Source organism: Cricetulus griseus (genome assembly GCF_003668045.3).
Source record: "Cricetulus griseus strain 17A/GY chromosome 1 unlocalized genomic scaffold, alternate assembly CriGri-PICRH-1.0 chr1_0, whole genome shotgun sequence".
NCBI lineage: Eukaryota > Metazoa > Chordata > Mammalia > Rodentia > Cricetidae > Cricetulus > Cricetulus griseus.
In genome coordinates this window covers 259,992,810-260,018,036 of record NW_023276806.1, presented here as the reverse complement: position 1 = coordinate 260,018,036, position 25,227 = coordinate 259,992,810, and the positions used below count along the sequence as shown (strand labels likewise).

General features: G+C 48.9%; 1 protein-coding gene across 3 annotated transcripts; it reads right to left on the bottom strand.

Annotated features, from left to right (window-relative positions):
* Window positions 1-2,048: 2,048 nt before the first annotated feature.
* Window positions 2,049-5,633, bottom strand: Cryaa (crystallin alpha A). Of its 3 annotated transcripts, none has more exons than XM_027394367.2 (4): window positions 5,359-5,633; window positions 5,027-5,113; window positions 3,890-4,012; window positions 2,049-2,641 (listed from the first exon to the last, which is right to left on the bottom strand). In XM_027394367.2, exons 1-4 carry the CDS (start codon window positions 5,545-5,547, stop codon window positions 2,432-2,434), a joined length of 609 nt encoding a protein of 202 aa, XP_027250168.1. In that variant the 5' UTR covers window positions 5,548-5,633; the 3' UTR covers window positions 2,049-2,431. The 3 variants fall into 3 exon arrangements, with proteins under 3 accessions (XP_027250168.1, XP_035307600.1, XP_035307601.1); XM_035451709.1 differs by having other exon boundaries at window positions 5,045-5,113; XM_035451710.1 differs by lacking the exon at window positions 5,027-5,113.
* Window positions 5,634-25,227: the final 19,594 nt, after the last annotated feature.

The following is a 25,227-nucleotide window of genomic DNA, read 5'->3' as shown; positions in this document are numbered from 1 at the left end:
CTAAGGAAGGGGCTGGCAAGCATGCATAGTACATGATCAGGACTGGTCCCATATGAGTGGAAGGGAGTTGAGCAGAAGAGAGGGGAGCAGGCAGCCCTGTGGTTCAGGAGTTCTGTGGGACTAGTAAAGATAGAAGCCCCAAGACCAGGAAACCTCTAACAACTAATCAGACCCCAAGAGAGCAGCGTGCAGCCATAGACACAACTGTACCCAATGTGTTAGAACTGGGTCATTATAACCTCCTGCTGGGATAGCATCCAGAAGACTTCACCATGACTCCAAAGAGGTCAGGGTCACTGCCACAACTCCTAAGCACATAGGGTCTATGAAATGAGCCCAGGTGGGTCCTAAAGAGTTCCAGACCTTGCTGCTTGTTCCCGGGGGCCTCGCTGTGTGGATGGCTAAACCTGAGCTCCTCCTGGGCAAGGATGACAGTGCTGTTCCCCAGAGCTGCCTGAGGATGACCATCTGCTCTGAGCCTGCGGGGGCCTTGTGACCTTCATCCCATAGTAGCTGTGGTGACATGAAGTCACCTGGAATCCTGGGCAGGGAGGGCAGGTGAGAAGAAATAGGCTACAGGCAGCCCCAGAAGGGTAACCACGCCCTGGGACTGGTTTTTCCTATTCTAAGGAGAGTTTTTTGGGATGCCCACCCCAAGATCCCAGAGCATCCCATAGGGGCAAAGCAACCCTAACTACGGCCTTTAAGGCTCCCCAAGTTTAAGAGACAGATTGCAGAGAGTGAGAGGGTGGTATGAGGAAGGGAGGGGGGATAAGGGAGAGAGGGAAAGAGGGAAAGAAAGAGGGACAGAGAGAGGGAGGGAGGGAGGGAAGTTCTGATCTCTTCTTGCAATGATACAATCATTTCACCCTTATCACCTCCAAAAAGATCCTATCCCCAAAGACATCTTTATTCTGAGGGACCAGGTCAGGTAATCTTGGATGGTCACAGTACAGCCCACACAGCCAAATAACTGCTATGAGAGATGTACGGCCTTGGACATCCAAGGACAGTTCAGCCCCTGCCTGTAGCCATACCATACAAGACTCCACCCTCAGGACCTTAAGGGATATCCTAGATAGTCAAACTGAAGGCTGGCCCAGGATCGAGGGGCTTGGGGTAAGATTTCTCAGCATCAACACCAAACTGGGAGAATCATTTCTGCCACAGGGGACTCTTCAACTCTGTGCAAGTGGATGAAATGGTGGGGCAGCCTGCAGGTGCCCTGTGATAAGGTATGGAGTGGGCATGGCTGGCAGTCCTTCCCACAAGAAAGCCATTATGTACAAGTTCAACTTGGTGGAAGTGATCTGTGATGTGTGCTGTGGTACATGTGTGTACATATGTGTACAGTGTGCCGTATGTGGATTATGTGGTGAGTTTGGTGGGTTCTATATGTGTGATAGGTACCATGAGTACACTGTATGTGTGCTGCACAGTATGTGTAGTGTGCTGTATGTTTGGGATGAGTGATGTGTGTATTTGTGTATGGGTGTGATATGTGGTATCCGCTATGGTATGTGTCATGCAATGTATGTGTTGTGCCTCCCAAGTACTGGGTCATCTGCAGTTCTGAGCTGCACTGGCCGGGCCTGTGTTTCCATAGTGCCACTCCTAAGAACCTGCTGCCCACTGCCTCAGCCCTAGTGGAAGCCTATGATCTGCTAGACAAGGCCTCCCCACCACTGGGATCTGAACAGGTAGCTAGCAATAGGCTGATCTGGGTAGACATGAACTTCAAGGTCCTATGTCTGCTTTGGGGAGGTGAGGGGGGGAGAGAACCTGAAACCTCCAGCATGAGTTAGGGCACAGCACTGCTTAAGAGATGATGTAGGGTGCCAGAAAGCCTCTCAGGGCAAGCAGGAAATGACCACTATACCCTCCCAGTGGCCCACCCCCACCCCAAAGGGAGACGACACGACACCAGACTGCAAGTTGCTTCTGTCACCTGCTCTTTATTGTCTGCCAGGGGCTCCGTTCTCAGGGGTGACCAGGGTCCCCAGGAGCAATACTACATAGAGAAAGTAGCAGGAAGAGGGGCTGAGAGAAGTGGGCTGTCGGAGCCTGGCACATGAGCCTGTAGAAAGCATGGGCAAGAAGGGAGGCTGCCGTCCAGGCGCTCAGCAGAGGGCTCTCAGTTGGTTAGCCGCCACCCACTCTGCCACATTCCAGGAGGACAGGTCATATCTCAAGAGTTCAATGCCATCATTCCTTCCAGCTGGCTGGTGTTGAGCCTCAGTCACCCCAAACCTGCAGCACCTCAGGCCAAGACCCTAAGCTCTCTCAGCCACTCTCTCAAACCCTCAACCCTCTGAGAAAAAGGGAAAGGAACAAAGAGAAAGGAAGGAAGGAAGGAAGGAAGGCAGACTCTGCTGTGGTCCCTGGGCTCGATGCGTCAGGGGCCTCAGGGGACGACCAAGGTGAGGCCTGCTTAGGATGAGGGTGCCGAGCTGGGCTTTTCCTCCCGTGACACGGGAATGGCCCTCTCACTGTGGCCAGCATCCAAGCCGGACTGGACCTTGGGGCCAGAGAAGGTCAGCATGCCATCAGCAGACAGGGAGCAGGAGAGGGCGGACTGGTCCACATTGGAAGGCAGACGGTAGCGACGGTGGAACTCACGGGAAATGTAGCCATGGTCATCCTGGGGACCGTCAGGGAGGAGCATGGTCAGGGGTGACGGGGCAGTAGTGGCCACCATCCCACAATGGAAGAGGAACCTTTCAGACCACACAAAGTAGGCAGGGTCCAGGTGGTCTCACGGGGCTAGGCTTTAGGACCAGAGCACCAGTGCCTAGTCACTTCACCATGAGATTTACAACCAGACTCCTTAAACCCAAGCCTCCAAGGGACCTCTGGCAAGGGCCAAGCACAGAGAGTAAGCCTGCTCAGGGCCTGTGCTGCGGAACTGGCTTTGGCAGATTCTGTCCTAACTCCAGTGAACTTTGCTGTCCTTGGCTCTATACTCTCCCAGCTTCCCCTCCCCTTGGACACGCAGGGACTGCCCAGGACCAGGGTGTCAGCAGTCCCACCCAACAGAAAACTTCAGCCAGGCAGAAAACTCACTTCCTCTGGAATCCTGGGCCCCCAGACTCAGCTCCCTGGGCCTAATCTCCTCCCTCTCTAGGGGCAAAGGCCAAGAGGTAGAAGGTGCACTCTGCAGCCTGGCCTAGGGTCAGGGAAGCCTTGTGCTGACTTCAGCACATAGGAGCTTGGGTCGCCCTTCCCCCTCCTAATGCTGACAGAAAAGCCCATCCAAGAGAAACTAGGATTGGGTCTGAGAACCTTGCTTCTAGCCCTCTCTGCCATCTGGTCCAAATGGACGTGACACACCTAGCCAGCCTCAGTGAGCTTCCTGCATCATCCCAGCCCTGTCAGGAGATGCCACTTCCAGCCAGCTCCAGTACCTGGGGCTCCCTCAATCCAAAGACCTGGGTGTTCTCCACCTGATCAGGAGACATGGGGCAGGGTGGGTGACTACTGGGGAAGAACTCTTCCCCACCTGGCAAGGGACTTCCTTATGCCTCAGGACTGTCACTAACTGAAATACCATGCATGGTGTGTGTAAATGCCAGTTCTCCTTTCCTCTGGGGTTCTCTTTCCTCAGTCAGGTTGCATGTGAAAATGCAGCTCAGAGGGGGCTACCTTCAGACTCTCCCCTCTAATCCCATCACCCAGAAGATCCAGGGGGACAGCTGGAGTTGTGCCCAATACTAAGGTCCTCATCCTGCATCCCTGAGCCCTGCTCATGTTGCTGCCTGGCCCCACCAGGGCTGAGGACAGTGACCTCCATGGTCCTGGGAGGGGCCAGCCTAGCATGAGCCAGTGCAGCCTCCCCAGGGCTCTCTGTGGGTACAAGACCCACACAGATGGGGATATTACTCAAACTCACCTGCCTCTCGTTGTGCTTGCCATGGATTTCCACGAAGTCTTCCAGTACCTTCACAGTGAGGTCCTCGGGAGAGAAGTGCTTCACATCCAAGAAGATGACAAACTTGTCCCGGTCAGATCGGACCTGAAACCCAAACCCACATGTGGAGCTTCCCAAAGGGCCACCAGCCCCAGGGGCAATGGGTGTGGAAACAGCTGTGTGATCTCTGCTGGGTGGACGAGACCAGGCAGGGAAGTGCCCAGCCATCAGAACCGGCAATCAATCCTGTCACAGCTCTATTTCCACAGGCCAAGTAAGCCTGGAGCTGGGACTGCTCACCTGGCCCCTCAGGTAAGATCACCCCTGACCTCCAAACCCAAAGATTGGGCAATGGTGGGTCAGCCAACTGATTATAGGGTGGCTGGCTAATTGGTTATAGGTTGGAAGTCTAGTTATAGTAGGATGGCTGGTTGATAAATGAGTGGCTTGGCTGATGAGAGTCCAAGTTATTGGTTATGAGTTAGCCAGCTGGTTGACCATCATCAGGTGGCTAGTTACAGGTTGACCAGTTGTTTGGTTATAGCCTCGTGGCTGGTGATAAGTTGGGTGGGTCTTAACATGTAAAGTAACTGGTTGATTATTTTGTTAAGTAGCTGGTTGGTTATGGTTGATCACGGGCTAGTGGGTCCGTTGGGGATTGTTTGCCTGGCTAGTTGGGAACTGGCTAGCTGGTGGGACTAAAGTATGCCATATAGCCACAGTCTCAGGAGCCCACCTCACCTGTCATGTGACATTAGCTAGTGATGTCACAGCATCACTAGCCGCTAGCACAATGCCCTTTGCACTCTCATCCCTCTACCCAAACTAGAGCCTGCATTTGGGCAATTTGGCTTCCTAGATCTGTCTTTTGGATCTGCTCCGGGAGCCTTCTTTTAAAGCAAAGGGAGGCTTAACTCTTCCAGAACTGTGGGTCTGGGTAGGGAGAGACATAGCATTGAGGCCTTTCTTTGGCCATCAGGGAAGCTAGAAGGGAGCCCCATCTGCTGCTTTGCCAGCTACAGAAGGCTCCTGCCTTTCCTCTCTGTGCTTCGGGGCAGTACATCCCACCCCCACACCAAAAAGAGAAAGTCCAGGGAGAGGCCAGCTCAGGACGCTTGCCTTTGCCATGTAACTTGCCTTGATGGGGTTGTTCTTGGGGTTTCCAGCATGTGGTTGGTGCATTACAAACCACATATGGGTCATGAGCTGATGGGAGGAAAAGACAGCGGTCGGGCTCGGGCAGGTCTCCTCCTCCGACCCCGTTCCCAGTGATGTAGGAGGTTTGGGCAGCTAAGCGTGTGGGCTCCCACCCAGCCTCTGCAGGCTACGAGGCTGGGAGAGTCAGGGATGTTGCTAGAGGAGAGCACAGGGCAGTAGTGGATCCCTAGCTGTCCTCTAGACGAGGCTGAGACCCCTCTGAGCAGCAAGAAGTCAATGTGGCAGCACCTTACCTCAGAGATTCCAGAGTCCAGCACCGTGCGGAAGAGGGACTGACGGTAGTAGGGACTGATGGTGGAAGACAGGAAGGGCAGCAGGTCGTATTCAAAAAGGCCCTCGCCGAAAAACTGGTCGAACAGTCGGCTGGGGTAGAAGGGCCCCAGGGCGCGCTTGAACCAAGGGTGCTGGATGGTGACGTCCATGTTCTTCTTGGCAACGCAGGGACCGAAGGCTGGCAGTGAGTCAGGCAAGGGCCTCTGGGCAGTGCAGTGGAGAGCTAGCGTTCTGGTCCTCCTTATATACGCCTGCACAGAATAGAGGTATTAAGGGATTTCCCAAAATGCCTATGCTCAGCTCTGGAGGGAGGCTGCACTGTCAGCAGCTAGGATGTTCACCCGCCACACAGCCCCAGCCACACACACTGGGCAGCAGGAACCAGCTCTCAGTCCAGATGTCCCCAAGATGGTCCGTAAAGTGTCTTATCACTCCAGGCCTGGGACAGCACTACTTCTTCACATGTTGTCCTGGGGTGTTCTCCTTCCTCGGAGAACAGAGCCCAGTTTCACACATGGGGAAACTGATGCCCAGAGCTTAGCAAACCATCCCCCAGTTCTCCCAGCCTCCAGTGAAAGCATGCCATTCAAAGCAAAACACCTTCTGTCTTTTTCTTTTTCAGAACAAAAACTACACAACTCACAGAAATTTCAAGGGAGATAGAAAACAATGAAGAAACCGGCTAAACCCTGTTCCAGTGCCTGCTCTCCTAGGGCATCCGTAGGCTTCCAGCAGCCTCCATGGGTAAGATTCTGGGATTTTCTCTGTTCAGCCCACCCTGGGCTCCCCTCCCTGTGGTCACCATCTTCAGTAAAGCCTCAAGTCTTCCCAACATCACCTCACATGGGTATTAAGTAAACCAGCTGCTTCTGCCCGGTCCAGGGCTTGTACAAATCACTCACAGGTCTTCCAGGGTCTTATGGGCTAGGCTGAAAAGGATTCTGCTCCCCCAACATGGGGCCCTCTGTCCAGGTATCACCAGGTGTAAGACATCCCTGAACCCCAGCTGTGTGTGTGGCACTGGCAGGTGATAAAATGTCCTAGAATGAGTCAGGGAACTACCTGTGCCCTGAAGGTTTGACATCCCAGAGTGACTTCCTGGGGCTCCAGCAACAAGTACCAGTTAAGATGCATATGATAAATGCCACAGGAAGCAATTGGAACCTCACCATCTGACCCCAAACCCCACCACACTTGCTGCCCACAACTTAGTAGTTCTTCAGGCCACACTAGGAGGCAGGTCCCAGTAGTACCCTGTGGGGGTCATTTTGACCACCATGGCCAGCAGAGTAACAATCCTCAGGAAGTAAGAAAACAGTTCAGTTCAGCGTGACTGAGTAGCTGACATGGGTTCAAACTTCAGGGGTCTGACCCAGAGTGGTTTATTTTAGGCTTATGTAAGCACAGCACAGTTTGTCAAAAACTTTTCTGGTGATAATTAATTCAATCCCATGTATATAATAAAGCATACATAAATCTCTTTGAGGAACAAAGCAAGCTAAATAAAGATCAGACGTGATGACATTGAAATTCTTTGTAAAGTATGTAAAGTTTCTCTCAATCTATAGAACCTATGTGTTTGTTTGTTTGTTTTTTCAAGACAGGGTTTTTCTGTGAAACAGTCCTGTCTGTCCTGGAACTCGCTCTGTAGACCACACTGGCCTGGAACTCACAGAGATCCGCCTGCTTCTGCCTCCCAAGTGCTGGGGTTAAAGGCCCGGTGATATAGAAGTGGTAGGTTTTTTTATGGAAGTGGTAGGTTCTGTAGACTGAGAAAGATAAGCTTACGATAAGGGTCCTGGGCAGGATCCAGTGTGGTCCCTGGCTGCACAGATAGTACAAAGGTCACCAGGCTAGAATGCACTTCTGATCCCAGCCTTCCCGGAGGGTAGCAGGTGTCACATCCTCTCCCTTGAAGGAACAAGGCTATGTGCTAACACTCCAGGTTCCCCTGGCCCTTGTCTGTAAGCACAAGGACCTCCATGCCTCCCACATCACTCCACTTTACAAAGCAAGGAAGTGGGTCTTAGGAAGGCTGAACTGCCTGAGCACATCGCCCCACTTGGAAGAAGGGAAGGGCATCCAAAGCAGAGGGCTCAGCTCGCATATTGAACTGGGGTCAACATCTGGACAGAGGCAAGGGGTGACATACCTTACTGTGTTGAGAGTGACTAACCCAGTGTAAGAGCACTGGCTATGTCCTCCATGAAGGTCTTCAGTCCAGCCAGGTTCATGGTCAGGGCTATGAGGAGCCACCCTAGAGCTTGAGAAAAGAAACACAGTGGTGTTCATTCTCAGTCAGGCATCTGGGGTCCAGCAGGGTGGCTCAGCAGGTAAAGGAGCCTGCAGGACAAACCTGACACCCCAACCCATGAAAGGCTGGAAGGAGAAAATAGATTCCACAAAGTCATCCTCCAACCTCTACATGAGGTGGCCACACACAGAGACACACAGACACACACATGCACACATAGACACACATACACAAATACATGGACACACACACATGCACACATGGGCATGCATACACACACAAATGAAAGGACACACACACACAAATACACACATAGACAAACATACACACACCAATACATGGACATACACACAGACACACACAGACACATACACACATACACACAGAGACACAAACACACACAGACACACACACACACACACACACACACACACATTCACACACATACAAACACACATATGCACACACAGACACATGCACCTTCACACTTGATAATAATAATGAAAATTTTAAAAAACCAAGCCAAAAAAAAAAAATCAAGTCTAGCCTTTGGGGCCTGTTAGCTACTCTAGAAGCTATCAGGAGGATCTCAAGTTCAAGGCCTACCATGGCTAGAGTGAGCTGAAGGTCACCTGACTAGTTTCCTGAACTGTCAAAAGAAAAGAAAGGAGAGCCTGGTGATGGGGCTCAGTTGGTAGAGAGCTTACCTATCCTGCACAAAGCTCTAGGCCTGACACCTAACACCACAGAAGCCAGGTTCAGCGGCACGTGCCTATGATCCTAGCACTTAGGAGGTGGAGGCAGGAAGGCTGGGTGTTAAAGGTCATTCTTGACTACATAGCAAGTTCAAGGCTAGCCTGGGCTACACGAAGCCCCGTCTCTAAATAAATTAATAAATAGATAAATAAGGGCTTGGGGTTACTGTAGTAGTGGAGCTCCTGCCTAGCATGAATGAAGTCCTAAGGTCCATCACCAGTATCACAAAAAAATAAATAAAAAGTTGCATATTTTTAAGTCATTTTGACTTCTTTAAATGCTGTGTTAAGGGCTGGACGTGGTGGCACAAGCCTTTAAGACAGAAGTAGGCAGAGTTCGAAGACAGCTTGTTCCAGGACAGCCGGGGATACACAGAGAAACCCTGTCTTGAAGAAGAAAAAAAAATGTTGGTTTAAGACAAAAGGGCTAGGAATTATCAATTCCCAGCTACAACAGGGAACATATTCTGCTCTGTCCCCTAAACATCCTGTATGTGGATGAAGACCAAGCTGAGACTACAGGCAAGAATAATGCCAAGGTACCAGCCTGAGAGCTCCTCTTATGGGTCACATATCCCAGTGCCATGGAGGACAAAGCAAGCATTTATAGCCCTCATAGTCCTACTCTTGAGAGACTATGGATTCCTACGTGCTAAGGGTCCTGTGGGCTCAGTGGACTATGTGAGGCACAGTCCTCACCACAGGGCTTGCCTTCAGTGTGGCTAATCCTAAGTATCCTCTAAATGGTGAAGTTCTAGAGAGGGATACTCGAAGGTCCCACCATTCTACCTCAGCTCAAGTTGCTGCATGTGTCCTGTGGAACAGAAAGCCACAGTGTGGGTGGCTGACACAACGCAGCTGCATTGTCCTGAAGCTCTGGGGGCCACAAGGCTGCAGTGTATATCTTGGAGCTAAAGTAAAGGTACAGGCTGGGTAGGGCCCTTGAAGGCTCTCGAGAGAATCAGCTTCCTGCTTTTCCAACCTCTTCCACCTCAGGGCTCTGCCTCCACCTTCAAAGGAAGCCAGGGGCAGCTAAGCTTTTTTTAATATTCCATCCCTCAAGCTGTCACTCTCCTACTCCCCCTTAGAAAGATCTGTTCAAGCTGGGCAATGGCAGCACACACCTTTAATCCCAGTACTTGGGAGGCAGATGTCTGTGAGGTCAAGGCCAGCATACTGTACAGAGCAAGTTCCACAACAGCCAGGGCTACACAGGAAAAAAAAAAAAAACCTGTCTCAAAAACAAACAAAAAGAAAGATCTGTTCCTGCATGCTACAATACCAACCTCCAGGCAAGACGTTCCTGCAGGTGCAGTGGTGGCGTGACTATTACAGGAGTAACCAACCACTCTCAGGGTAGAACTGAGGCCAGCTCCTCATGAGGAAACTCTTGTGAACCCAATTAGAAGCTCATGGCTGGTGAATTCACAGGTGCTAGCAGGAAACCTACTACTCTTGTTTTGCTAAATGGACACATGTCAAACTACCTTCTAAAATACTGATGTTTAATCCCATAGATTGGTGCTGCTCTCACCCTTTGTCAGAGAAACTTCTTTTTGCTATGGGTAGCAGTCAATTCAGGGGCTCGTAATAACAGATCAAAGCACTGAGAATAAGTGACTCGTTAACTGGTCAGGACTAAATGGGACATTTATGTCAACGCCCATACCCAAGTCTCAAGGAGCATCTCAGAAAAGGGGGTAGAAGGAATATAAGAGCTGGAGGGTGGAGAGCAGAGCTGTGAGATGCTGTCTTCTGCTCAAAAAAGAAAAAATGTGGGGGCAGGGATGAGGAGCAGTGCTGGAGAGATAGCTCCAGAGGACATGAGTCTGGTTCCCAGCACACACACTGGTCAGCTCAATCTCACCGGTAACTCCAGATCCAGGGGATGCAATGCTGCCCTCTGACCTTCATGAGTACCCTCACACGGCACTCACTCACACAGACACACGTATACACATAAATAAAATAACCTTTTGGGATTGGGGTTGTTTCGAGGCAGGTTTCTCTGTGAGGCACCAGCTGTCCTGGCTCTACTGTGAGACTGTAAGGAAGGAGCAAGGAATTCATGCTGTCATCCCTCAGACTCGAGTGAGGATGGAAAAAATACTTGTCACAGGGCTTGGTACCCACCAAGGTGCATCTAAGGTCCTGGAACCTACCTCCTGCCCATGGGAAGAACAGAGCATCCTTGACCTTATCACACAGCCCTGCAGGATTGCTCTGTAGAGAGCTCACCATCCCAACTGCAGGAGCAGTGGTTACCAGGCTTTCTTAAGATGGACCTGAAGGTCCAGAACTCCACATGAGGGCATGCACCGAAGAATCCCTGTGACTCCACAAATTTGCGTGCATCTACAGATTTCAAATGATCTCATTTGCATGTATAAACTTCACGGGGGAAGGGGAGAGGATCATTGCTGATTCTGTGGCCCATGGCACCACTTGTGCTTTATTGCAGATTTAATGTTTAAAATTGTGAAATTGAGCCCAAACCAGGCATCATGTTTAAATGCAAGCATCAGCCCATGCCTGTAATATGTCACTAAGTAGAAACGTTCTCTTCTGCCTAATTGCTAATTGCTTTAAAGAAAAAGTGAGAAGAATCACTGTTATCCGTAATTATCACTTGATTACATGGAAACTAATTTTGTCCTGCAAAGGGTGATGTGTGTTCATAAAAGAACAACCTGTATGTGGCTGTATGTTCTGCCCTCTGAAGGGCAGCAACACGAATTCAGTTTCACAAACGGAGCTGTTCTCACCCTAGAGCTTGGCAATCTTGGTATTTTCACCCCAAAGGGGCATCTCTCAGCTTCTCGTAGGCTTGCCTGAGTTGCCAGCATTGTGCTTGTGCTGTGGGCCGTTATTAAGTAAAACTGGGGTTACAGGAGCACAAACTCACTGGCCCTGGCCAGCATTCTCAACCTCTCTTAACTAGAGCCTGGAAAGTAGACCGCCAGAATGTCCCATTAACAAATGATGTCCTACCTGCAGTTTGAAAACAACAACAACAACAAAAATCCATGTCCCTTGGGCTGGAGAGAGGGCTCAGAGGTTAAGAGCACCGATTGCTCTTCCAGAGGTCCTGAGTTCAATTCCCGGTAACCACATGGTGGCTCACAACCATCCATTACGAGATCTGGTGCCCTCTTCTGGTGTGCAGATATACATGGAAGCAGAATGTTGTATACATAATAAATAAACAAAATCTTTTTTTAAAAAAATCCATTTCTCAAAAAACAAAGAAAAACAAAGCACCATTCTCCCAGGGCTGGGAAAGGGGTCTGAGCAGATGTGAGTCCCTCTGTCACAGACTCTTTCTGGGGTCTGAGGCTGCTAAAGGCCTGGGAGCAAAATGGCTACCCCTGTGTTCCCAGCATCCGGGAGCCTATGAGTTCCGGCCACTGGGAAAGGGGAACCTACAAGGTAAACCTTGGACTGCCAAAGCTGCCGGGACCCCAGTCACCCTTGATCCAGGGGATGGGGAGCCTAAGAGAAGCTGAGAGATGCCCCTTTGGGGTGAAAATACAGAGATTGCCAAGCTCTAGGCTGAGAACAGCCCTGCTTGATGTCAGATATTCTGAAGGTAGAAGAGGTGCCAGGGGACAGAGGTAGGGGTATTAGGAAAGAACTCCAGTGGAGTGTGTTTTGGAGAGGCATTTGTACCGTGTGCCATGTGTGGTGAGTGTCGGATATGCGTGTGATTGTGTGGCTGTGATGTGGGGCATGTGATCTGAGTATGAGATGGGTGTGCTAGGCATGCAGTACCTACACACATGTGTATGACATGTGTGAGTGTGTCTGTGGAGTGAGGAAGGAGAGTGGATTTGGAGGTAAGTATGTATGTGTGTGAAAGAGTGTCCTTGGTGGGGTGTAAGCCTCCACCTTGGAGACCCTCTTCTCCATTGTCTAAACACAGCGGCCAGACAGGAAGGCCCCTCAGATTTGCTTCCATGTCCTCCCCGTCTGGTTTGGACAGCAGCTTTCCACCCAACCTCAGCATTCCTGCTCCGCTGCACACAGCTCAGCCGCCCCACCCTGGCAGAGCTGACATCTGCTTGATCCTGAGGATTCCCGCGACGCCAGCAGTCTGCTGTGCAGTCAGAAAGCCTCGCTCGATTTTCCACCCCAGGGGCCAGGGCTCCTGCACAAAGCAAGCACAGGGCGACCAGCATTGTGGTGGGGCAGCAGGAATGCGCCCAGCTAAGCCCTGGCCCCAGCCTCAGGGGTCAGCAGGTCAGACAGGACTGCCCATTGCAGACACCACCGCAACCCGGAAAAGAACGGGGGCCAGGCATGCTTGCCAACCCCTCCCAGGGCAAAGCCACTGGCTTTGAGTCAATGAAAGCCCCCACCAAGCGTCTGAAGAGGCAAGCCTGGGAGCTGGCCCTCACCCTACCCTACCCCCCCCCACCCCGCCCCTGCCAAGGACTCAAAGGAAGCCGTGCTCCACACGCCTGGCTTATGGTATCACCCCTCCTGCTCACTCAGACTTGGTGTCATTGATAACACCAATGGGAGTAAAGCGCTGTCTCCATGTTTTCTTTTTATTTTATAATTTTTTTATTTTTTTATTCATTTTTCAGATGGTTCAGCTGTTAAAGGCTAGGCTCACAACCAAAAATATGAGTGGTTTTCTTTTCAATACAAAAATATTCATGGGTCTCAAAAGTAGAAAAAATTGGTACAAAGAGCATCCACAGGGGCTCCAGCCAGATTTAACAATTGTGTTTTTTCCCTAATTGCTGCTTGTCATCATCATCATCATTTATTTATTTATAGTTAATTGGTTTTTAAGCAGTTTTTAAAAACAATTTATTCATCTTTATTTTATGCTCATTGGTGTTTTGCCTGCATGTGTATATCTGTGTGAGGGTGTCAGATCTTGGAGTTACAGACATCGGTGAGCTGCCACGTGGGTACTGGGAATTGAACCCGGGTCCTGTGGTTGAGCAGTCGGTGCCCCTAATCACTGAGCCACCACTCCAGCTCCTAGTTATTAGTTTTTTGAGACAAGGTCTCACTATGTAGTCTTGGCTGGCCTGGAGCTCACTGTATAGACCAAGCTGGCCTCAAACTCATAGAGCTCTAACTACCTCTGCCTCCCAAGGGCTGGGATTAGAATTGTCAGCCACTTCACCCAGTCTATTAAGGATCTTAAAGTACATTCCAAGCATCACCTCATTGCTGTCTTTCACAGCCCAGGTGATTCTCGCTAAAACACATGCGTTTGCCGAGAAAAGCGCAGGCCCAGTGCATAGATGGCGTGACCAGATACTACCTTAAACTCCCCTCATCAAATGGTCCTGATTATTTTGAGTGTATCCTTTGGTGGCTTGTCTGATATGTCCTTACCCCCTGCCCTGGTTATTTATTTGTTTGTTTGTTTGTTTTGGTTTTTCAAGATTGGTTTCTTTGTGTAACAGCTCTGGCTGTTCTAGAACTCACTCTGTAAACCAGGCTGGCCTCAAACTCACAGAGATCCGCCTACCTCTGACTCCTGAGTCCTGGCACTAAAGGTGTGCACCACCACCACCTGGCTTTATGCAGAGCCTTTGCAAACGTACTTCTAGGTAGTGGGAAAGTCTTGTGTGCTTTCTTACTCTGCTAACAAGGAGAGCTATGAATTAATTATCTAATTAATTATCTAACTAATTCTCTAATGATCAGCCTGGCTTAGTCATTGTCTTAGCCCAGGTCCCTGAAAACAGAGCCTGGGGCAAAGCTTAGGTGTGGACATGTCATGGGCAGGATGGAGGATCTTCTGCCTGTGGAAGGCATTTGAAGAGAAAACATGGTGGCTGGCATTGCCTAGAATCTCTCAGGCCATCACCATATGGTGGCTTCTTGGCACCTGCCTCACCAGATCTCCTCCAGGGGGCCAGAAACACACACACACACACAAGCACCACTTTTCCTGCTTCTCCCCTGTACCCCTTTGGGCCTGATTTACCTCCCCAGGCCCATGTGGTGCCCAGCTGGTGGCACTGTTCTGGTTGGCTATAGAATTATGGGAGATGTGAGTCCTAGCTGATGGGTATGGAAACCAAGCATTCTGCCTCCTGCTTGGTCATGATGTCAACAGCTGCTCTGCACCATGCTCTCCACACCGTGAGGAACTTAAACCCTGAGCTAAATTAAGCCTTTCCCTAAGTTGCTTCTGATAGGCAATTTGTCAAAATGACAGACAAGCTACAAATGTAGGCAGCCTTGAGGGGAACCAGCGTACAGGGATCCAGGCAACTCAGCCTGTGGTGTTGCTGATAGAGAAATTGCATGTTATGTGTGAACATCCCACACTTAGAAGAAGCTGGGCACACATGCTGAACCCCCCACACACAGATGTTACCACTTAGGACCCCCAGAAGACACCTCCCACACATCCCAGATGAGGACGACTACCAGGGACAAGGGAATAAACCCATGCTTCAAAGCCACAACCACACTCTTGGTCAGGCTGAGGCATCTTCCACAGAGAAGTGCTTCTCCGCACCACTCTGGTTACACAGCTACAGACAGTGAATGACTCCAACTAGGGCAATTTTGGCCCCGCCTCACATGGATTCTTCTGGGCCAGGCAATAGGCCCCCAATGAGGAGACAGGACTAGAAACGGGTCAGGTAGTTAGTTAAACCAGGGACCCCAAAGCAGCGGTTCTGAGAATAGCTGAGACTGGAACGCCAGGAGAGCATTCTGGTTCTCACACCTCTGCCTAGAGGCTGTACTTGAGGGGCTGCAGCGGAGAGGAAACATCTGGACACCTTGTGGTTGGGCCAACAGAACCAAGCAGCTCATGCCCCTCCCATTCTCACTTTCTGCCACAAACCCTTTAGAGAGCTCCCAGACTTCGTGGTACCTTGTTTCTTGCCATACCGGATCTCTGCACCCTCCCTCCCTGTGAAGTTCCTACTATAATAAATTTATTCCTAATGAGCACCCTTTGTGGGGGCTGGAGAGATGGCTCAGAGAGATGACACTCAGTTGTGTGCTCTTCCTGAGGTCCCGAGTTCAATTCCCAGAAAGCATATGGTGACTCACAGCCATCTCTAGTGGGACCTGAGCTGTCTTCTAATGTACACGAAGACAGAGCACTTATATACATAAAATACAGGGATAAACAAATCTTTTTGGGGTTTTGTTTGTTTGTTTGTTTTTTGTTTGTTTGTTTGTTTGTTTTGGTTTTTCGAGACAGGGTTTCTCTGTGTAGCTTTGGAGCCTGTCCTGGCACTCGCTCTGGAGACCAAGCTGGCCCCCAACTCATAGAGATCCGCCTGCCTCTGCCTCCCGAGTGCTGGATTAAAGGCGTGCACCACCAACGCCCGGCCAAATCTTTTTGTTTAAAAATTTTCATGACAAAACTCAGATAACCTCTAGTATAGGGTGGCTTTGGTGGTAGTTGAGTTTTCTGGGATCCTAGGCCCCTAACCCAACTCCACTGAGAGCCAAGAAACGTCCCACAGCTCTCGAAGATACCCCAGTATTCCTGTGTTCACCAAGATGTTCAGTGTTCCATCCCCTGAGCAGCAAGGGACACTGGCTATGCTTAGGTCCTGCACTGGGGAGACACCTCAGATAGTTCAGGTGTGCTCAATGCAGGATGGCTTTCACGTCCTGGAAGACAGCGGCTCAAAAATCCAGCTTCTTCGGTGCAGGGACTGTGGGTCCTGACCATGCTTCTTGGGAAAAGCCTTGCTCGCTGGCCCAGCACAGATTCAGACAATTCATCTGCAAAGCAGCAGTGACTTTGTGGCCACATATTCCTCACAGGAAGCTCAGCATCTGTGTTCGATTGACAGCCAAGTGTCAGAGAAGGAGACTCTCAACTCCCTCTTGCTCCTCTGCTTGGCCTGTCTCACTGTGTGCAGTGTCCTCAAGGCCCACCTGTGCTGTAGCATGGATAAGAATTTCCTTCCTTCTCAAGGCTGTGCCACAGGTGGGCCACATTTTAGGACGCTCCTGGGGACCCTGAAGGGAAGTGGACAGGCTAGGATCTGGTCCTCAGGGAGTGCAGCTCAGTTGGTAGTGTGCTTGCCTAGCATGCATGAGTCCTGGGTTCAATCCTGAGCCCCGATTAAAATGGGTAGGGTACTGCATGCCTGTGACTACAGCATGTGGATGGTAGAGGCAGGAGAACTACAATTTCTAAGGTTGGCTGCATAGTGAATTGGAGGCTAACCTGGGCTACAGGGGACCCTGGCTCCCTGGTCACACACCTTCCTTGCTGCAGCTAAAGCTATTGTTCTGGTTCCAGCCCTGGTGGGCCATGTTCTTCCCCCAGGGACTCCAGAGTGCTGCCACAGGAGGCTGAACCACAGTGACACAAGCAGATTCTTGCCAAAAATTTGAAGCTTAATGGGATCCCAAAATCTATAGGAAATGATGCAGGTGGAAGTGCAGGTGGCCGAGTGAGCATCCAAAGATCCAGCAGATGTATCCTTGATGTGCTGACTTCCAGAGTGCCGGGGGCTTTTCTATGCACAAGAACGAGGCCACGGAGCCACGGAGCCCTAAAAACGGACTCAACTCAGGTCCAGAAGGGCCGAGACTCAATTTCCAGGGAGCCTCCAGGTCCTGGTGCTGGGGTTGATAGAGAACCCCTCGGCTGGTTGGAGGGCCAGGAGGACTACTGTCTTTAGGGAGTGAGTTCTAGACATGGAGAGAAAAAGGAAAGGCTACTTGCAAAGACATTTGCAAGATACAATGACCATAGGCAAGCGTGAGGCCCAGGGGAAATTAACTCACCACAAAAAAGAACTCCTGAGACAAGCGGGGAATTATTCATTGTTTGGAAGGCATTGCTAATGCCAAGTATTGAAGTATTGCAAGGCTGGAAGAAACTCTGGCTCTATTCTACAGGGATGCCTGAGGCAGACGGGGAGGCCTGGCACCAAGTCCAGGCTGTAATCTAAAATACTTTGAGATGAGGTTAGAGAACTGGACATCTGCTGCAAGTACAGCCCTAACTGGAGTGTGCGCCATGCCCATGCTGTTGGCTCATGGGACTAAGGTTAGGGCTGTAGCATGTAGGATGTGTGCAACAGGCCTCTATAGTGTCACCTCATTTAGGTGTCTTTGCCTTGGACCATTGTGAAGAGTCCCTAGGGAAATAGAACTAAAGGAAGTTGATAGATAGCTAAGTGGGTAGACAGACAGACACACAGACAGAGTCTTAGTTTCATTTCCATTGCTGTGATTAAATACCCTGACAAATGCAACTTATTTTATTTTTTATGTTTTGAGACAGGGTCTCACTCTGTAGACCACGTTGGCCCCTAACTCAGAGATCTGCCTCCTGAGTGCTGGGATTAAAGGTATACACCAACAGCCAGCTATTTATTTGTGAGATCTCTTTTTATTTGTATGGGTTAGGGTTTGTATTCCATTTGTGCTCACATGCCCACAGAGGCCGTAAGAGGGCATCTGATCCCCTGGACCTGGAGTTACAAGTGGCTGTGTGCCACCCAATGTGAGTTCTGGGAACCAAATCCAGGTCCTGTAGAAGAGCAGCAAACTTCTTTAACTGCTGAGCCATCTCTTTAAATCCAAAAGGGTGTGTTTTAGATTCACAGTTCCAGGTTACATTCCAGACCTCCTAATTCTTCCCTAAACAGTTCCACTAACCAGGGACCAAACATTTAAATATATAAGCCTATGGGGGCCATTTCATTCACACAACCACAGCCTTAGTAAGGGCTTAAATAAGTATCTAACCAGTTGCAGATAATTATAAAATAAAATACGTAGTTAGGGAAGAGTACTTGCCTGAAGTTAGAGAGGCCCTAAATTCCATCCTTAGCCTTGCAGAAAAGGAACAGCAGACCACTGGGCCACATGACACTGATCATGAACCCACAACTATGACTGTGAATGACCTTCAGACCCTGAGGCTCCCTGGAGAAAGTAAAGGGAATCCAGGGGGTCACAGTGATTTCCACAACCAGCAAAGTGACAATCCAAAGACGGCAGCTCAGTTCAACACAACTAAGTAGCCAATGCTGGCCCAAGCTTCAGGAGTCTGACCCATAATAGTTTATTTTAGGCACATTTAAGCACAGCACAATTTGGTGAAAACTTTTCTGGTGATAATTAAATCAATCCCATGTGTACAATAAAGCATACATAAATCTCTTTGAGGAACAAAGCAAGCTAAATTAAGATCAGACATGACTACATTGAAATTCTTTGTAAAGTACTTGTGGCAACATAAACCTTCCCACACCCTCGCAGGCATGGTCAGGCATACCTGTAGCCAGCCCCTAGCAGGCATGGTTAAGGTGTTCCCTACCGCACCTTCCATAAAGATAGGTTCTTTAGATCCACTGAGAAAGCCAAGCTTATAGTAAGGGTCTTGGGGAGGGTTCAGTGTGGTCTCTGACTACACAGATAGTGCAAAGGTTACCAGGCTAGAACACACATCTGATCCCAGCCTTCTGGGAGGATAATGGGTATCACACTCCTCTTGAAGAACAACCATGTGTGCTAACATTACCAGTCCCCCTGGTGCTTATCTGTGAGCACAAAGTCCTCCATGCCTCCTACAAGGAAAGAGAACCTTCCAGCTTATTCTTGAACCCCCGCTGGGTAGTAAGATTTCACAGCTTTCTAGAGACGGTAGGACCCGGTTGTGTTCCACTTCACAGAATCGCAGAGCTGGGGTTTGAGAAGGGACTTCAAGTAGTCTAACTTTATCAAAAAGTCCTTCATGTAGTCCAGTGGGACAGGAGCCAGGTGGGACCTGAGGAAACAAGTCCCTAGAATCTTGTAGCTTTTAGCACCCTCCCTCACAGTGCCCCGTATGACTTAAGATGAGCCACACCTGCCAAAGGGGGAACACTTGCTGTCCCCACTGCATGGATGAGGAAGCTGACCTTAAGATATTAATTCTCAGCCAAGCTGCTGTGGTACATGCCTTTAATCCCAACACTCTGGAGGCAGAGGCAGGTAGATCTCTGTGAGTTCAAGGTTAGCCTGGTTTATAGAGAGAGTTCCAAAATAGCCAGGGTCACTCAAGAGAAACTTTTTGTGTCCCAAAAAATGACAAACAAGAATATATAATATATTAGTTCTTGGGAGCTGGAGAGATGGCTCAGTGCAGTTAAGAGCACTGGCTGTAGCTGGGCATTGGTGGCGCATGCCTTTAATCCCAGCACTCGGGAGGTAGAGGCTGGCAGATCTCTGTGAGTTCAAGGCCAGCCTGGTCTCCAGAGCGAGTGCCAGGAGAGGCTCCAAAGCTACACAGAGAAACCCTGTCTCAAAAAAAAAAAAAAAAAAAAAAAGAGCACTGGCTGTTCTTGCAGAGGTCCTGAGTTCAATCCCCAGCAACCATATGGTGGCTCACAATCATCTGTAATGAGATCTGGTGCCCTCTTCTGGCCTGCAGGCATACATGCAGACAGAATATTGTATCCATAACAAATAAATAAATTAAAAAATTCTCTTGACCAAAGGACTTCCCATAGTGGACCCTGCAATGAGCCAAGACCCAGAGAGTACCAGACACAAGTCTTAAGTCACGTTAACAACCATACTTCATATGGATATCCATGAATATCATCACCCATTCATCAAGAACAGAGATTTATTTGACTCCAGGTCATAAAGGATGAGAAATCCAAGAGCATGATTTTGGCACCTTACGAAAGCCCTGTTGAGACATTGGGCCACAGCAAGGCATACAGCAGAAGGAAGGAAAAGGGAAAGAGAGATGTCGAATACTACTTTAAGTAGACAAGACTGTGTTACACTTGTTTAAGTTGCATTTAACGATGGAAAGATGTGTTACATTTGTTTGAGCTGCATTTGTTTCATTGTGTAAAGATGTTTTGCTGTTCTCCCTTGCCTGCCTAGGCCACCTGATTGGTCAAATAAAAAGCCGAATGGCCAATAGCTCAGCAGTATAGGGATAGACAGGGCTAGTGGGCAGAAAGAATAAGTAGGAGGAGGAATCTAGGTTCTAGAGGAGAAGAGAGCCAGGAAAAGAAGGGAGAAAGAAAGGGCAGCCAGGCAGCCACCAGACAGACAGACACAAAGTAAGACATACAGAATGAAACAAAGGTAAAAAGCCCAGAGGCAAATGTAGACAAAGAGAAACAAGTTAATTTAAGTTATAACAGCTGGTGGGACAAGCAAGAAATAATGCCAAGCACTCATAACTAGTAGGTCTCTGTCATGATTTGGGGGCTGGTGGTCTGAGAAAGTCTATTACAGAGAAGAAGTGTGAGACAGACAAACACACCTTTATCAGAACCCTGTTCCCATCACCACCTCACCCCTACTAGCTGGTCACCAAAGCAGAGCCCTCCTGGTTCACACCTTGGAAATGCCCAACATCTCCACGAGGTGGCACTGGACACCAGGTTTCTCACGTGAGCTTTGCCTGTGAGGCTGCAGCAACTGGCCGGCCTGCACTAGTTGGAAGTGGGCTGACCCAGCAGAAACCCACCAACCATGGTTGTTTCATACCCAGTCATCCAAACCAAAACCTTTTCCCCCTCTTACCCATGGCCTCTGCCTCCTGCCCAGCCCAAACTGAATGTCTTTCCTAAGTGTCCACTAACCAACCACCAGGCTCCTCCTAGTTCTAGATTGTCCTCTTCTCCCAGAATCACCCCATCCATCTCCTCCTCAGCATCCATAGCTCTACTTTTTCAAGCATAAGTTTTGAGACATGGCTGACACGACGTCAACCTCAGTCTTTAAAAGTAAGTGATGCATCATATAGATTCTGTAGAGCAGAATCATGTATCCTTCCCCCACTACAGGGCATTCTCGGGATTTACTCACTTACCCATTTTTATTTTTGTTTGTTTGTTTTGAGACAAGGTTTCCGTATGTACCCCAGGCTAATCTGGAACTCACTATGTAGCCCAAGATGACCCTGAACTTATGGCAACCATCTTTTTCTCAGACTCCTGAGTCCTAGCATTATAGATGTGAGCCACCACACCTAGCAAGTCCAGCATGTTCACACCATCCCAAAAGGAAGCCCACACCCCTGAGCAGTCATCACCTGTTATTCTCCCCCAGCCCTGGGCAGCCTCAAATCTCTCTAGGCATACACACACACACACATACACACACACACACACACACACACACACACACACACACACACAAATTTAAAACTCAAACCTGAAGAAAACAAAACAAAAAAATTATCTAACTTTAAAATTGGCTATGCAATTAAGTGGAGTCACAAATAACTGGTAAACAAGTCAACACTTTTTTTTGAGGCAGTATTTTTCTGTGTAGCTCTGGCTGCTGTAGAACTCATTCTGCAGGCCAGGTTGGCCTCAAACTCAGAGATCTACCTGCCTATGTCTCCTGAGTGCTAGGATTAAAGGCATGTTCCACCACCAACTGGCAGAAAACACTAGAGAGATGTCTCAGTGGTTGAAAGAACTTGCCGCTATTCCAGAGGACCCAAATTCAATTCCCAGCACCTACATGGTGGTTCACAAATAGCCTGTAACTCTAGTTCCAAAGGTCCTGTTGTCCTTTTCTGGCCTTTTTGGGCACCAGGCATGCAAGTAGTACACAGATATGCAGGCATACAAAACATCCATATACATAAAATTATTTTAAAAAATAATGTTTAAAAAAACAGTTAAAAGCTGGGCATTGGTGGCACATGCCTTTAATCCCAGCACTCAGGAGGCAGAGGCAGGAGGATCTCTGTGAGTTCGAGGCCAGCCTGGTCTCCAGAGCGAGTGCCAGGATAGGCTCCAAAGCTACACAGAGAAACCCTGTCTTGAAAAACCAAAAAAAAAAAAAAAGTTAAAAAATAAACTTTGTAGGACACTAAACAAACCCCAAACTGGCAAATATAGAACAAGATTTGTAAGAAAGGAGAGCAGCCAAGTATAGGGACAGTCTCCAGAATGCATCATATTCATAGATGTAATTGTTAGTGATCTACATTTATTTCTAAGAAAAGGAACAATGCCATGGTGTTGGCAACCTGCCTAGCAAATGTCCTGGAACTCCTGAGTCTCAGCTAACCAGAGGTGAGACTTTGTGAAAATTCCAGAATAAAAGGCTTCTTTTCATTCTCATATCTCCCTGATCTTCCGTATCTTCTATGCTGCCTCAGGAAGGCTGAGTTCCAGGTCAGTCTGGTTGATTCACCAAACCTCAAACAAATAAATAAACAAAAAAACAAACAACCACAACAAATCATAGATTTCAATTCTCAGTTAAACTCTTCAGTGGTACTTTCTTTCGGATGGTTTTAGAATAGCATCATTCTCCAGGTCACTACCCACCTGACTCTGCCGGGGACCCTCCTCAAACTTACCTCAAATTCACAGGCCTGCTCCTTGCATCTTTTAAGCATCAACCCACATGTCAGCAGGGTTTAGGATCTTGCTCACTGGCTGCCTTTGTTCTCTGGCCATACCTGGTCCTTAAGCCAGACCCTAGTCTCCTGTCCTGGACTCCTCAGTGCCTGAGGCCCTAGAGTTTCTGGGAAAGTGCTCCTAAGTCTACAAGGAAGATTAAAGAAGAGACAAGGGGGGTTGGAGAGATGGCTCAGAGATTAAGAGCGCTGGCTGCTCTTCCAGAGGTCCTGAGTTCAGTTCCCAGCAACCACGTGGTGGCTCCCAACCATCCTTTGTGAGATCTGGTACCCTCTTCCGGTGTGCAGATATACATGGAAGCAGAATATTGTGTACATAATAAATAAATAAAATCTTTAAAAATTATGGGGCTGGAGAGATGGCTCAGAGGTTGAGAGCAGTGACTATTCTTCCAGAGGTCCTGAGTTCAATTCCCAGTAACCACATGGTGGCTCACAGCCTGTAGGCAAACATGCAGACAGAACACTGTATACATAATAAATAAATAAACACACATACACACACACACACACACACACACACACAGAAAGAGAGAGAGAGAGAGAGAGAGAGAGAGAGAGAGAGAGAGAGAGAGAGAAAGAGGCTGGAAGCCAGCAGGACCTGACTGGAGCGGTGCGTTCCTTTCTAAAGTGTTGACTTCTGAAAAAATCTCATGCAGCTCATGACCCTGCCTGGTGGGGGCACTGTTAGTGTGGAAGGTGGGCTGATATTGACTTGGGGCTTTTCTCCAATTCTATTATTAATTATTTTGTGTGCTTATGAGTACTTTGCCTGCACATGCACCATGTGTGTGCAGTACCCAAGTAGATCAGAAGAAGGCATTGGATTCGCTGGAACTGGAGTTACAGATTGTTGTAAGCCGCTGTGTAGGTGCTGAGAACCTAATTTTGGTGTTCTAGAAGAGCAAGCAGAGCTCTAAATGATTGAGCCATCTTGCCCGGGTGGTGGTGGTGGTGGAGGCACACGCCTTTAATCCCAGCACTCGGGAGGCAGAGACAGGTAGATCTCTGTGAGTTCGAGACCAGCCTGATCTACAGAGATAGTTCCAGGAAAGCTAGGGCTGTTACACAGAGAAACCCTGTCTCAAACAAACAAACAAACAAAAAATGGCTGAGCCATCTCTCCAGCACCAGCTCTTCACCTCTTCTAAATTGTCAGAGCACGTCTTGCTTGCACAGAGGAAGGTAGGTGATCCACCTTTCTCATCTGCAAGCCAACAGTGTCATGGAGATATATGTGTGCCAGCACACACACCTAACCTTCAGCCCTTCTCCTTTAAACATGAGAAAGGGTACACTCTGTGGCAGCAACTGTAGACAGCAAAGACAGCACAGGACACCAAGTCATCTGGGGAAGGGAGGTCCTACTAAGATGTCATCCCTATTCAGGTGACCTGGCAGCTGCCCAGTGTGCATTCACCTGCCCCAGCCCCGCTTTCATGCCAACTCCCAGCAGTCTTTGTAATAGCCAGCTCCTGATTTGCTTCTCCATGTGCCCTCACTCCAGGAAAACTGAAACAGCAATTGCCTAGAGGTGCTGTGGCTTGGGCAGGATTCTGCTGCAGGCCCACCATCATTATAGTGATGAAACTGGTATTCAATAGAGTCCGGAAAGTCTTGCAGCTGGGTGGTCAGTGTGCATTCAGCTGGGTATCCTACAAGGTACAGGTAGCCTCTCACATGCCACAGGCTGGCACCTTACATTGCCTCTGGGGTCCCAAGAGAGGAAGAACCCAATCCTGTGAAACTTAGGCTCACATTGGCACCAAAGTCACTCTGCCACATTTAACTACAGAAGCAATTCTGGATATGCCAAACTCAAGGAGGGGAAATCAGGTCACTTAAAAAAGAAAACAAAACTGTAAGCCGGGTGTTGGTGGCACACACCTTTATTCCCAGCACTCAGGAGGCAGAGGCAGGCAGATCTCTGTGAGTTCCAGGACAGCCTCCAAAACAATACAGAGAAACCCTGTCTCAAGGAAAAAAACAAAAAGCCTGTAACACCTAATTTTGCCATTTTTTTAAAGATTTTATTTATTATGTATACAACATTCTGCTTCCATGTGTATCTGCACACCAGAAGAGGGTACCAGATCTCATAACGGATGGTTGTGAGCCACCATGTGGTTGCTGGGATTTGAACTCAGGACCTCTGGAAGAGCAGTCAGTGCTCTTAACCTCTGAGCCATCTCTCCAACCCTAATTTTGTCATTTTTATTTTATGTGTGTATAAGTGTGTGCCTGAAAATGTCAATGGTCATCATGTATACGCAGTACCCAAGGAGACCAGAAGAGGGCATTGTAACTAGGGTTACTGATAGCTATGAACTGCCCTCCTGCTGAACTGTCTCCCTAGCCCTAAGAGGATACATCTTGATAAAAATAGTTACAAAGTCTCATTTGCAAGGGTCATGGACATAGAAGGAGATTCAGAACATTCTTTCAGAAAACATTGAAACTA

Coding starts and splice junctions, on each gene's coding strand:
- Cryaa (XM_027394367.2), bottom strand. CDS start 5,547: ATGGACGTCACCATCCAGCACCCTTGGTTCAAGCGCGCCCTGGGGCCC. Junction 5,114..5,358: donor TGGACTCTGGAATCTCTGAG/GTAAGGTGCTGC, acceptor TCCTCCCATCAG/CTCATGACCCATATGTGGTT. Junction 2,642..3,889: donor GCAAGCACAACGAGAGGCAG/GTGAGTTTGAGT, acceptor GACGGTCCCCAG/GATGACCATGGCTACATTTC.